The sequence below is a fragment of the Hipposideros armiger genome, unplaced genomic scaffold (genome assembly GCF_001890085.2).
Source record: "Hipposideros armiger isolate ML-2016 unplaced genomic scaffold, ASM189008v1 scaffold_211, whole genome shotgun sequence".
Classification (NCBI taxonomy): Eukaryota; Metazoa; Chordata; class Mammalia; order Chiroptera; family Hipposideridae; genus Hipposideros; species Hipposideros armiger.
The window spans coordinates 1014737-1028958 of NW_017731561.1; the positions used below are offsets into that span (position 1 = coordinate 1014737).

Here is a 14222-nt window from a genome sequence, read left to right on the forward strand (position 1 = left end):
CACTTGCGTCTTAGCCTTCCTTGCACATGGAACAATGAAACCGGCTCCTTTAGTGCTGGTTCCCAATCTCTGGAGGGTTGTGGCTTCCAAGGAGGTCCCTACAGTGGTTTTCACAGTCCTTGCAGGAGTAGGAAAGGCTGTTTTGGGGACAGTCATCGCTTGTTAGCGCCTGATCCCTTACTAGAAGCCTGGCACAGCGCTAAGAGCTTTATGTGAATTCTCTCGTTAAGTCCTCAAAACTCCCCAAGGCAGATATACTTTGATCCCCATTTTATGTATGAGGAAAGGGTCTCAGGGAGGTTAATTGCCCAAGGTCACATAGCCAGGAAGGGTCAAAGTTACTGTCTGGCTCTGAGCCTGCAGCCTTAACCACCAGGCAGTTAGAGTGTCTCTCCAAAGACTAAATCTGTCCCCACGTGCATAGTCTATTAGTGCTCTGTTCATTTCTTCTTGTGACTTGTGCTGTCTCCCCTGAGAGTTGGCTGTAGTACCACTCCTCAGAGTACAGGGCACACATGAAGGCCCGATGGATGTCCTAAGCACATAGCTGGCACTCATAAAAACATTTATTGCATGAAGGAGAAATATTCCAAAGTCCTTCTTTTCCCAAACTTTCTTGGGTGCCAGCTCTCAAACCAGAACAGATCCTAATGGAACTCCAACATGTTAAGCACAGCAACTCTAAAACTGATGTAGTCAGCGGTTTCTGATCACTTAGCCTGTGCTAAGCACAGCTGGATGCTTTCACGTAGGGCACCTCACTAATGATCACGACACTTTTTAGGTAGATATTATTCCCACTTGTATAGTAAAATGCGACTCAGAGTTCTGGAACTTATCTGCTCTCACACATGTAGCAAGCAGCAGAGCTGGGATTTGAACCCAGGTCTGTCCAGCCAGGCTCTGTGTTTTATCCTGCTGACCAATGTGTGACTATCAACCCAGAGACTGGCCAACAGATGGTTTGGATGACAGTGTTAGGTGGACAGGGGCATTTGGGTGGGGGATAATTTCATGAGCAGGCCTTTTAGTAGTCAGGACATTTGTGTTTGATGCCTTTGATGTTTCTTTAAGGCACACACCTCACAATGAAAAGTTAGAAAAGTATAATCTGATCTCAAGGATCCCTCCCATGGCTTTTGTGAGGATTCGATGAGATGAAGTAGCACTCAGCGCCCAGCATGTGTTAAGTACTCGGTAAATGTTAGCTGCTATCATGGTTATTATGCTTCCATCTCTCTTAGAGAACCTCAGAATTGAAGTGGGGATCAGATGAATGAGGGTGGGATCCTTTTTCGGACTGGGAAGCACTAGTGGATGTGAGCTGTTATCACCCAGGGCTCTGCAGTCAGAAGGCACGCCCACCCAGAGCCGCAGCGCTGTGCCTGGCCACCTCGCCCAACAGACCTTGAGCAAGTCCTCCCCTCTTTGAAGTGCATGGTCCCTAGCAATAAGATGAGAACAGAGGGTCTCAACTGTCTGCTAAACACCTATCAGGGAATCCATGCCTTTTGTAACCCAAGGCCTAATTAAACTATATCAGCCTATGTCCAAGTGCAAAGACCAACAGCCCTTCGACGGGTCCTGGGGGAGCCCAAGGCTTCTGTTTAGCTCAAGGTCTTCCATTACAGCCTGATAGGCTGACCTGATGGTCTTTGCGGGCACTCTTCTTCTGAGAAGTCCTCATGTGACACATCCTCTCCAGGCTGAGCAGTAGGACATTGAAATAAACAAACAAAAGAGAGTTGCCAAACCAGACAGCATTTCAAATGACAATTTATTTTAATTAAATATAAACAAGGAAAAAAGGCACCATGGCCCATTCAAGTATTTTGCATAGATGTACAAATATTGTAAACAATTAATAGGTGAACGAGAGAGAAGAGGATCTGTTTCCCATGAATAATCTCCCAAATAAAAGAAAATTCACATTGCCCTGGATCCCAGACACATACATACACATAGTGGATGGTGTGAGAGGATGCGGGGAGGGGTAATTTAGGGGGTGCTTGGCTTGGATTCTGCAGAACCCCTCTTAGCACCTTTCCAGTTGGTGTTCTCTTGGCTTTCTTGGCTATCCAGCAGAGCTGTTATACACACATTTAACGCAATCACTGACTTTAGAACTGGTCCCCAATTTAAATATGCAAGTCTTCCATCACCTCTCCCCAAGAACAAATTTGGATGTAGGTAAGGGGGCGCTTTGGATTATTGCAAGAAATGGTAAGGGGCTACCGCAAGAGGGGGAAGGGGCTATTGCAACACCACGAGATCTGCAAGTGTCTCAGAGCTGGGGCAGGAAGGGGCTTTGCTTTTATAGGGAGAAGTAAACAAGGCTAAAAGAGAACCCAGGGCAAGCAGGTCGTTAGGAGATGGGGAGCCACGTGCCTGGGCTAAACGCTCCCACTGAGACGGAGCCAGGCGCTATCTCCCTTGGGTCCCCTGAGGTTTACATTTCAGAGATGGCTCCCAGGCTCTGAAGAAAAGTATTTCCAGGGTTGTAAAACCGGCAGAAGGTTAAATTAGCTTTTAAAAAGATTTATATGCATCTCCATCTGAACAAAGGGCGGGTCAACTCACTCCAAGCTTTAGTTAAGCTCTTTTCCTCCCCCCACCAGACTCTGACCCTCAGCCTGAGCCAACACACAGCCAGCCCCTCCCCAAAAGGCTGAGCACAGACACAGAGTACCTGACCGAGCTTTACAGCCCAGTTCACTCCCTCCTACAGAAGGAACGGCCTCTTCCTTTCTGAGCTCTGGGATACTGGCAGACCCCTGCAGCAGCGTTCTCCCTATTGCAATAGCCCCCTGCGCTTACAGCAATATTTCCTCTCCCAATCTTGCAGTAATCCTTCCAAATAAAGTCCCTCCTTCCTTAAATCTGTATTTATTTTTGTCACCTCAAAGCAGCACAAGAGCACAGGAGGGAAAAGAGGGCATGCCACGGCCGGTCTTGCTCCTGGGCCTCTGCCTACTGGAATGGCGATGCCAGGCTCCCTGAACAGAGCCAGGAGAGAAAACAGTAAAAAAAACCGGCTGCCAGTCTCCATCAAATTTTAAAATGTGACCATCTTCCAGTTCACAGTACAAATTTATGGGATGGAGGGGAGGTGGTATTAAAATAATGGAAAACATAAACAAGAAAGCAACAACCCAGGTCTCTTTCTGGTGTGGTACGAGGGAGGGTGGATTTCGGGTTCGCAAGGCTCACGCAGCCACAATGGCTGTGGCTTTTCCCTTCCAAGCCTTCTACCTGCTGGTGTCGGGGAGCAAAGCTGGGCAAGCCACAGGACTGTCTGTGAGGCATGGGTCTGGCTTTAACGATGATTTGGTTTTCTGGTTTTTGGTTTTTTGCGGGAGTTGTTTTCACCTTTACTTTTCTGGGACCCAGCCTTGAGACCTGGGACCTTTGGGGTAGCACAGTTAAATGGCAGGCTGTCCCCTGACTTAATCCGGCAGCAAGAAAGGTGGTCCATTGGCTATGGGGGACAACCAGGGCTCATGTCAGGGAGACAGGAGCGTAAATATCACGACTACCTGAGGGAAGAGAACCTCATTTTCCTGAGATCTTTCTAATCCACCCCGTGTGTCCCCAGGTGCAGATCCCACATCTCCCCCTTTGTCTACAAACCCAGGAACATCTATTGAGCACCTATTGTGTGCAGAGAGCTGTAAGGGGGCCCTGGGGTGGTGGCTGGGGAGTGAAAGCTCAAGTCTCTTCCTTGCGCTGAGGTTTTCAAGAGCAAACAACTGCTCCCTGCAGGAAGTGGGGAAGCCCCAGCCACACAGCACCTTTCTGGGGGTGGGAGGCAGTCCCAGAGAACGTTCCAGTGACAAGCCATACAACTGCGCAGAGCACTACACAGCCCCCCTTCCCTGCCCCGGGGACAGTAGGATCCACTAGAGTGGCATCCACTGATCCGGGCTGAGTTCTTTCTGTGAGTGCCAGATAAAAGCAGGGACCTGAGGAGGGAACGCCAGGAAGTGGGTCCTAAACAGCCTGGTTGGCCCCAGCTCAGGCTGCAGGCTGCCCCATCAAGGATGTTGACTGCTGCTTCTCTAGGGACTCCAGAGACAGGTCTGCTCTCCGCTCAGGCGGCAACGGTCCTGCCTCAAGTCAGTGACCAGACTCAGGGACAGAATGGGGTTCCTAGGATGTCTACTCCTGCACTGCACCTGCTGCTGTCCCCGGGGACTCTACTTTCCTTAGATTTAGGTCAGGACGTAGAGGGGAGACCCTCACCCTGCTGAGCTCACAAAACACAATGGCAAATAAAGCTACGACCCCCACAGCCATGGCCCACGTCTACTGAGGTCAATACTCTTGAGAACCAAGGTAGGAAACCCATTGGCAGGGCCCTGACTTGTAGGGCACTAGCACCAGATCCCCAGGAAGTCGGGACTGCTGAGGGTCCACCCTGCACAGCACCACACATTAGATGGGTCCAAGTGGGGAAGGAGAAATCAAAACCGCGGGGGACTTGGAAAGTGCAGAAGCAAAGACAAAGGTCAACCAAGAATTATCGTTGCATCAAGAGTCAAAACCTTTGGCATTACGGCTCAGAGGAGGCCTGGTGCTCCCCCTGCTGTCTACACTGCCTACAAATAGTACCTGTCTGAGTCAGAGTGACCCGTGTAAATAAGGGGGTGGGGGGGTGGGGACGGGACTTGACTTGTTCACGTGTGGCCACAGAGCCAGAAGCTGTGACATCAACCAAGCCGTGGGCAGGGCCACAGCTCTCAATCTCAGAGCTAAAACGGATGGGGAAGTGCCCAGCCTGTCTAGCCTGGGACCTTCTAGGAAGACAGAAGCAATGGAAAGCTCTCATGCATACCCTCCACGATAGGACGAGGATGGATGGCTTCTCCACGCTAAGTCCTGACCTGAAGGGCTAAAGGGGACTTTTCCCAGTTGGGCTCACAGCTCAGACAGCCTGGGCCGTCTCCACTGGCAGCTCTGAGGTCAGGGGCCAGTTGAAGGGCGGTTGGAGGGGAGCTGCCATCTGTCTGCTCCTGCCCTCCCCTCTCCCTGCCCGGGGCTGTATATTGCACAAAACAACACATGGATGCCTTCAGATAGAAGTCCCTCTGGGGCTCCGAGGAGGCTGAGGAGGTGCTGAGTCCAGAAGGAGATTTTCAGAGATGCGGTAGTCCCAGGAGGAAGGGGGGAGGGGAGGAGGCGCTCAGAGGTGGCCAGACAGGCTTCTTCCAGGTTCCGTGGTGTTCAGATTCCCCAAGCGAAGGGAGTAGCCCTTAGACAGGTCTAGATTCTCGAGCTAGTCATCCCCCCAGCCCTCTGTGATCTGTATTCAGGAACCTGAGGAAAGAGAGAGATGGGAGGGAGAGAGACATCATCAGCTACCCGCTCATCAGTGGGATCAGTGGGGAGCCGGCCTCTTGCTTTTGACAGGCTGGAAGGGTAGACAGTCAGTCAGCCCAGAAAGGTGGTTTCCCGTAAAAGTCTGCTGACAAGTCTGCTCATTGAGACCATAAACCCTCCATGGTGGTGTCCCCTCCCTCAACCCTGAGCTGACAGCCATCCCCCTCCTTCCCCACAAAAACTGCAGCTCAGTCCATGGATTTCCCAGGGCCTCCTGGGAACACAGGGCGGTCAGCCAGCTTCCTCACCTCCTCTCTGCCCAACTCCCAGGACTGGCAGCTGGAGGACACACCCCGGGAAGAGGTAACGAGAGGAGTCATTTGTGCACATCCTACCCCAGGCCGGCAGTTCACACAAATTAACTGCTTTGACCTTCACAGCAGCCGAAGGGCGCTGGCTCTGCTTATCGCCTCTTTCCAGAAAAGGAAACTGAGGCTCAAGAGGGTGACTTGCTCAGGGCCACCCAGCTGGTCAGTTGCAGATCTAGGTGTAAAGCCACAACAGCTCAGGCTGCAGGGCATCAGCTTTCACATGAAACCAAAAACCCTACCACCCATTTCAGGGACAGTCGCACAGGCACCAAGAAAAGCTAAGCTTTTGTCCTTGGCCTTTGTTCTGCAAGTTCAGCCCTACAACTCCTCTGTTTTCTCAGCCAGTCTTGCCCACTGGAGTCCTCTGGCTTCAGCTCTTGCCTCGAGGGCTTCCACAGACTCACCTTTGGGAAAGAGGCTGCCAGAGGCCGGCACGGTCGAGGGCCGGTGGCCGGGGGCAGCAGTACGGAGGCGCCGCCAGGCCTGGGCAGCCCCTTGCGGCCTGGTACCGGGTTGGCCGGAAGCGCCTTCTGGGGTGGCCGAGGCCTGGAGAAATCCTGGGGAGAGAGCCACAAGCCTCACTCAAAGGCCAGAGGGGCCTGTTTGACAGAAAATGCTTCCAGTATAATTACAGATCAAAATCAGATGAGAAAAGGGATATATTATCTGGTCCCATTGAAAAAGAAATTGTGCGTATATGTTTTAACGCTCAGGAAAAAAGCCTGTTTGGAGAGCAATTTGGCAGAATCTATTAAAATTAGAAATAATCATTGTCTGATCTAATAACTCCACTTCCTATGACCCATGTTAGAGAGCTACTTGCACGCGTACACAGAAGTGAACTTGCAAGGATGTTCCCTGTAGCACTGTGACACAAAAGGAACTATAAATAACCAAATTACTAAGTTTATAATACAGAGACATATGATGCAGCATTTGAAAAGAATAAAGTAGGTTGACATGTGCTCTTCTGGAAAGATAATCAGAGGTCATTGCAAGCTGACGTACAAGCTAGAGAGGACAGTTTATGGAAAATAAGTCACCATGGCCCTCTCTTTCCCAGCCCCCAGTGTAAATATTAACATACAGAAGAAAGTCAGGAAGGATACAGACCAAACCGGTAACAGGGGTCAGGGATGGGGTGTGAGCGTGTGTGTGGGGTGCCCAGGGGAACATTTAATTTTTTTCAGTAAGAGCATCTATGTATATTACCTGTGCAAATAAAAATAAAGTTGAAAAAAGACTGGTTGTCTATGGGGGGAGGGGCACATGAACAGGAATTCTTTCCTTTGTGCTTTCATATTACCTCCATGTTTTATCACCTTCCCAATGAAGCCTTCCCTGACCACCTTATTTAAAATTGCAACACCCCTCTACCCCTAGTGCCCCATCCCCACCCCAACCTACTGCTCAATGCCTTGGGGTGAGGCTGACAGCACCCTCACTGAACAAGCCTCCAGTGTGGGGGGTTTTTAAGAACACGGGTCTGAACGGACCACTCCCTCCCTCTCTCGTCCTGCGCGTCTGTTCTCTCTTTATGCCCTCGTTTCTGTGCGTTGCCTTGTTCCTTCTTCCTCCCTTTCTCTCCTCTCCTTCTGTTATAGGCTAAACTATGCCCCTGAAATTCATATGGTGCAGCCCTAACCCCCAGGACCTCAGACTGCGACTGTATTTGGGGACAGGGCCTTCAAAGTGGTGATTACGTTAACATGAGGCCCTCATCTAATCTGATTGGTGACCTTAGAAGAGGGAATTTGGACACACAGGGGCATGGGGGCAGACATGCACAAAGGAAGGACCATATGGAGACACGGGAGAAGCCGAGAGAGGCCTCGGAAGAAACCAAACACACCGACACCTTGACCGTGGGCTTCTAGCTTCCAGGACTGGGAGAAAGTAAATTTCTTTTGTTTAAGCCTCTTAGGCTGTGATATTTGTTATGGCGGCCCGGGGAGACAAATGCACTCTCATCTCCTCTCCGTCTCTCTCCTCCTCTGGCTCCCTTCCCTTTCTGCCTCTCCTCTCTCTGTCAGTCTTTCCCCTCCCTTTTTGCATGGCTTTGCCCATTGCTCTGCAGTCCCATATGGGAAAGCAGCAGCTTCACATTATCAGAGAACCAAACCTGGTGCTGTCAGCTCTGCCAAACTGTGACACTGCCCCCCATTCCAGGGGCCCTCCAAGCCCTTGTGCCAACCCCACAGTCCTTAGGTTCAGAGACAGCCTAGGCCCCAGTGGAGCTCTCTGGACTGTGGCCAAGAAAAGCAGTCCCAGGAGAAAAATAAGCAAGTCCCCTGCCCCAGAGGGGTCACTCCCAAAACACACTGGCTAACTCCGGAAAGCACCAGTCCTGGCCACCGCCCTGGGAACACCTGTGTCTGTGCTGCGGAAACTTCTGCCAGAAGATATAGTTGGAGCCATCAGAGCACAGTCAGGTAAACAGGCAGCTGGACATGAGGGTGGGGGTGTACAGCCCAGACCCCACTCACACCGCCCAGAGCCTCCTGCCCTTCCAATGAGCAAGGCATCATGGTACATCACTCAGTCAGACTTCCTGACTAGTGGAAGATACCAATAAGTATCTAATTTGGTGGGATAAGTATGATGAGAGAAGTACAGGGCCACCAAATTCAGGCTTCGAGGGTCAGGTAAGACTTCTTGGGAGAAGTGGCATTTAAGAGGAGCTCTGAGGATGAGGAGGAGCTTGGAATTGGAAAGGAAGAAAGTTTATCAGGCAGAGGGAATAGCATTTGCAAAGACCTGGGGGAGAGAAAAATACCAGGGAGAACTGATGCAAGTTAATTCTGAATAGGTGAGCAGTGTCTTGTCATAAAATAGTCCAGCCAGGGAGGAAATCCTCTGTAGTTTAGGGGGTCTCTGGGGAGAGTTCCCCACACTCATCACTCTCACCCTGTGTTTACCAGAATGCAGAAGAGGCAGTCGGCTCTGGCTCTGCGAGTTCCCAGCCTCAGTCATTTCGTATTACCGATGGCCTTAAAAGCAATGCCCCCTGCCCAGGTTTGCCGAGAATCCACTTACCTGGGAAAGGATGCAATTTGGTGCAGGGGGCACTGGCCGGCTTGGGGGAGGCCTCCTGGATGACTCCTTCCTCTCTACTTGAGACCAGGCCCCTGGGGAGTTCCTAGGAGCCCTGATGAGGTGTGCAGATAACGGCGCAGGTGGGGACCCGCCATGCAGATAGTCCGGCGGGGGCCGGGGAGGAGGCTGGGAGGGCTTCCGTGGGGTTTCAGGGGTGTTTGTCACCTGTATGCATAAGACAAGGAAACGTCTAAGATACAGAAACCCTCAATGCACTTAAAAACTCAGCGGTGCCCCTGTGTGTCTCACTGGGATGACTAAAGGCTGAGGGGAGGACAGGGTGACTTGTTAAATCCACCAGATGCAACCTTTAAAGTCATCAGGGGATGTTAGCACCAACTGAAGGTCTCTCATGCCAAGAAAGTGGCTTTTATTACCAATCTCATGGGCCACACAGGCTCTTGGGAAAATCCAGCAGGATCTTGAGGATAAAGGAAAAGTAGCAAAGTTCAAGGTACAAAGCCCTTACCTTTCGCTTGCCCTGGGGTGTCTGCAACTTGAATGTTGGGTTGGCATGGCCAGTTCCACTGTTCTGAGACACCCTGAAGGGACAGCTAATAACAAGGAATGGGGGAAGAAGAGGAGGGGGGATGATCATCAGGTCTGTTCTTGAGTTCCCCCCGACCCAAGCACAGCTAGTAAACTGCTAAAGTCTGCTCTGGAGGAAGTGGGATTGGTCCCTTTGAACCCCAGCTCTCTAGGTATGGCCTAGGGACATGTATGGCCAATAGAGAACTCCCAGGAAGAGAGTTGACCTTATACAAAGCAGAATTTTCCTCAATACCTTCTCTTCAACCTTTTAAGACCTTTCTCCCTCAAGGGGGCATAAGGATGTCACCAGCCATCAACCAATCCCCTTTAAGCATCGATCCAGAAGGACCTGGGATTTAAAATACCCTCCAGAACAAGTATAGTTTAATAGAGAACTCAGAGGCTAGACATCTTCAACATCCAAAGGAATGAAGAGCTTTTAAAAAAAAAATTTAGTCTTTGTCTGAAGGTGAAGTCCAGCCACCCCTGTGAGTGTCTTGAGCTAGACATTCTTTCTTTGTTGTCTCAGGTTCTTGCTCTTTAAAACGGGGAACAAATCAATTAAATAAAGAATGGAAAATAGATTTCTTTTCAAACTCCAACTTGAGTTTCTTGGGGGCGTTCTGATGAGAAGGATTCTGAAGTGATGACCAGGCTCAGTAGAGAACATTTATAGTGAGATCAACTAGTAATGTCTGCCATGGTCATGGGGCATGGTGGATGGGAGAGGGTGGTGTATACCTTGCATTGGCCTTTCCTGAATTAGACGCCCTACCACCAACTTTTCCACCAGGTACTGCTTACAGAAGGCTTTATGATTCATAAGTGGACCCCAAGTCCTTCATAGCACCCCGTCATACCTGAACTGTTGCCTCAACTTGGAGGGAAGGACCAAGGGCTTGAGTTGGCCCAGTTTGTTTTTCTGTTTACAGCAGTAGTAAAGCAGCATGAGCACCGCCAGCACAAACATGGCCGAGAACACACCAGCTACCACGGGACCAACACCTTCCAGAAAGAGAACCCCAGTGAGAGAGGTAGAAGCTGTTTGGGTTACAGTAGTGGATTTCCAACAGTGCGTTCCTGATTCTTCTTCAGATATTTGATTTGCATTTAATGTGTATTACTTATTTTAACTTAAAAATCATAATAAAAAGTACACGTTGTGTACCACTGGGAAACCACTAACAGCAGCTGAAACACCCAGGTCAACAGGCTTGTGTAGACCTCATAATAAAGCTTCTCCAGCCACTCTGTTTAATTGAAGAGTGCCCTTCAAGGCTAGGAGCTCCTGCCTCTATCATTAATTACCACTAGTTTTCAGCCTGAATCATATTTTCCTGGTCACAAAACAATCAACACGAAACACTGAGAGACTTAACTGACCTAAGGCAAGGACCCTCACAATTATCCATAATTTCACATTTCGTTTCATCAAAATTGCCTCAATGTTCTCACAACTTATAAATTTAAACGTGACACACAACTTTTATCTGTTTTATACATTGGGGTTTCTTCCTTGATTTTGTTCAAAAAAAAAAAGTTCTTTGCTACTACTTTTTCAAAAAGCTTGGAAATCAAACAACTAGATTCCTTGAGATTTCCACTAAACAACGATTCATTTTTCTGAGTGTCTAGTTTCCATTTTAAGCTTTGTTCATCCAAGGGAATCTGAACCACTACAATATGCCTTAGGTTCATGATTATTTCTAAATGCCAGAGGACTGGTCACCACCCCCACCCCCACCCCAAAACAGGATGAGATTGTTCAATAACCTAGGGTCTGTCTTTCTCTCTCTCTAAGCAGGTTTATCCTCAGTAGGAAGGACAGAGGAAGAGCAACTGAGCTGAGCCCCACACCAGGCTGCCAGCCTCAGCTGTTCTTCCCACTTGGCCTCTATTTTCTTGTTCCCTCAGCTACAAAATCAGGGTGATGAAACTGACTTATTATCTGTCTGCAACATGCCACCTGCCCCCAAAGCGCCCACCCCTCCTCAGAAAGGTGGGCAGAGGCCCCAAGTAGGCCGGGCACTTACTCTCTGGGGGCATGGGCCCACTGTCGATGCTGCCCCCCTGGCCGGGCATGTTGCAGAAGGGCGGGGCCCAACCCCGGAAGCAGTGGCAGTTCTGATTGTTGTTGCAGACCTGGAGGAAGGGCAGGGCAGAGGTGTCAGCACCCTGGAGAGCTCCAGCCTCCCACAAGGCCTGCCCCCATGACACTAGCAGGGAGGAGCCCCGGAACCCAGGGAACACATACCCCGTGGCCATTGCACTTCTTCCCACAGCCTTCCGTTTCAAAGAAGGAGGTGTTTCTGCACTGCCCCTCGAAGCAAATCTGTAGTGAGGAGGAAACTGAACCGTGAGCACAATGAAAGGGACACTTGTTGGCAATCAGGAGACTGGGGTTTTGTACCCAGAACATATGGGACTCAAAAAGGCAGCCCATCAGGGTACTTATTACAGTGAAAAACTGAAAACAACATAAAAAGCCAAGCACAGGACAGTACTTAATTAAATTCTGCTATTATTTTTATAATTAGGGAGAAAACAACAAATATTATGTTGTTAAAATATTACATATAATAATATAATAAATACGTGTTATTCTCTATTACTGTATGTTGGTTATATGTTAGATACTTAATTACATATTAATATGCACTAATTTAAATATTATACTTTAAAATGATGGTGACAGCAATCTGCTATGTGCCAGGTACTGTACCACGTGCTTCACATGCTTTTTATAATTTCATTTTCACGCTTAACTCTGAGATAGGTGCCATTATTTTCCACATGTTTCCCTAACTCCTAGTCTAGTCCATGTCTTAATTTATATAATAATTAATGAGGAGGATGAAAGTGTTAATATCTAGCCCCTCTAAATAGGTTATAGGGATTATCGCATTTAGTCCTATAACAATTCTATGGGGTGGGTCTTGCTTTACTAACATACTTTATAAAGGAAGCTACTGAGGCAGAGAGGTTGGGCAAGCTAGAATTATAACCGGGGCCTCCTCCTTCCAGAGCTCGCACGTCTCAATCACTGTCCTCTGTAGCCTGGTTCCTGCGTGAGGTTGGAAAAAGGGACTCACATGGTTGTAGCCACACTTGGTCCCAGTCATCACCAAGCCTGGGTCCAACATGTCCCCCTCCTCCTCGGGACCTCGGTAGACGTGGGTGCCCCGGCATCGGATCTGCCTCCCGTTCATGATGATGGTGGTGTCAATGGGCACCGCGTTGGACTCCAGGGGCCGGGCCTCGGGGCTCTGACACTGGATCTTCCCACACTTGGCATCTCTGGGCCCGAGAGAGAGGGAGGGGTAATCAGAGGCAGGGGAAGAGCTGGGGCACAGAAGAGCTTCAATCTTGCTTGACCAGCATAGCAGGCGAGGGGTGGAGAGGGGCAAAGCGGCAATGAGCACACTCTAGGGACCCACCAAGAAAGACCCCAAGTGGACTTAGACCAAGGGAAGCAAACAGGTTCCTTGTCTTCCAAGAGTTCTAGGCCAGAAAGCTGGCCTTGGGAAGTCCTCTTTACTGCGAGGACAATGGCCTGAACTGAGTAACCTGCCCCCTAGCTCCTTGCACTCTCACACACCCAGGTACTCCAGCCGGAAGCCTGGTGTCATCCCCAATGTCCCATTCTCCCTCACTCCTGTGTTCAAGCAATTTTCAAGCCCTGTCAATCCTCCCTCCTCTATATCTACCCTAATTCACACTACCCTCCTCTCACCTGGACACCAGGAAACTGATCTCCCTGCCTCTACTCTGGCCCCCATGGGAATATAATGACCAAACTGCTCTCAAGCCAAAGTCCAAACTCCCCTAGCCATGAATTCAAGACTATTCATGATCTGGTCCATGTTTAACTATCCAGGCTCATTTTTCAGCAGCCCCCTCTCCATTTCTCTTCAACATGATACTTTGTATCAACTTGTTATCAGTTCTTCTGACCACCAGTTTTTCTCTACTCATCTCTGCCTGGGACACTCTCCCATGTACTAGCACCATTCCCTACCCTGTTCAACTCGGTAAATTCTCCAGATCTCAGCTTAGGCATAACTTCCTTTGGAAAATCGCCTCCACCCACTAAGGTCAGAGTGGTGGCTCTCTCCGTGTGTCCATTATCACACTGCATTGCTAATTAAAAGTTCCATGTACTCAGCATAGTATCTGGCACATGGCAAACCCTCACTAGATAGTGGATGGGTGAACAGGTGGATGGATAGATGGATAGGTGGATGGCTGGCTGGTGGAAATGATTGCATGAGTGAGTTAATGAATGATAGGCTATTCAGATGAGGGTATAATGAGCACCCTGCAGAAATGACACAGAAAGGCTGATTCCCTGCCCTACTGTAAGAAGGTCCCAAAAGGAAGTCTGATCAGCTTTCTAGGAAGCATTGCCATCCACACCCTCCCTCTGACTTCCTTAGGGCTGAATGGAGCATTGTCCAACAGTGGGCATGGAAGAGATGACGGGCTCTGACCAATTTATTTAAAGGCCTAGCTCTGGGGCCAGCCAAGCTGCCGAGCTGGGCGGGAGTGAAAAGAACAGAGCAGGAATTTGTCGCATCCCCATCCCGTGGGGTCTGCCCTACGATCATCACCTCATGTTGCACTTCTTGTGTTCCCCATTCAGGTCCTTCCCGCAGTTTCCAAAGGTGTCCCCTGCCACATTCACCTTTTCGAAGCAGAGATCAGGAGCAGGCCGGGCTCCTGGGTGGGCAAGAAACATTTATCAGTACACTAGCCAACTTTAGTAAAAGTCAGAAGCCCCCGAAGGGCAAAGCTAACCCTTGGGGAAATCTTGAGGTTAAGCAAGTTTCTAGGGACAGAAAATGCAGCGTTTTCTTCCTGTACCCCCTACCAGGTTATTCCACCCCTACTTTCTCCAGACCTAGC

General features: G+C 49.6%; 1 protein-coding gene across 1 annotated transcript in view; it reads right to left on the minus strand.

Annotated features, from left to right (window-relative positions):
- Positions 1-1763: 1763 nt before the first annotated feature.
- ADAM19 (ADAM metallopeptidase domain 19) overlaps positions 1764-14222 on the minus strand; it is a 77822-nt gene continuing 65363 nt past the window's right edge. Inside the window, exons 15-23 of the mRNA XM_019654004.1 lie at positions 13928-14036; positions 12410-12614; positions 11572-11649; positions 11351-11459; positions 10178-10322; positions 9256-9340; positions 8727-8951; positions 6095-6247; positions 1764-5316 (exon numbers count right to left, since the gene is read on the minus strand). Of these exons, the coding sequence (XP_019509549.1) occupies positions 5263-5316; positions 6095-6247; positions 8727-8951; positions 9256-9340; positions 10178-10322; positions 11351-11459; positions 11572-11649; positions 12410-12614; positions 13928-14036 (1163 nt within the window). The 3' untranslated portion in view covers positions 1764-5262. The remainder of the gene's footprint in view (positions 5317-6094; positions 6248-8726; positions 8952-9255; positions 9341-10177; positions 10323-11350; positions 11460-11571; positions 11650-12409; positions 12615-13927; positions 14037-14222) is intronic.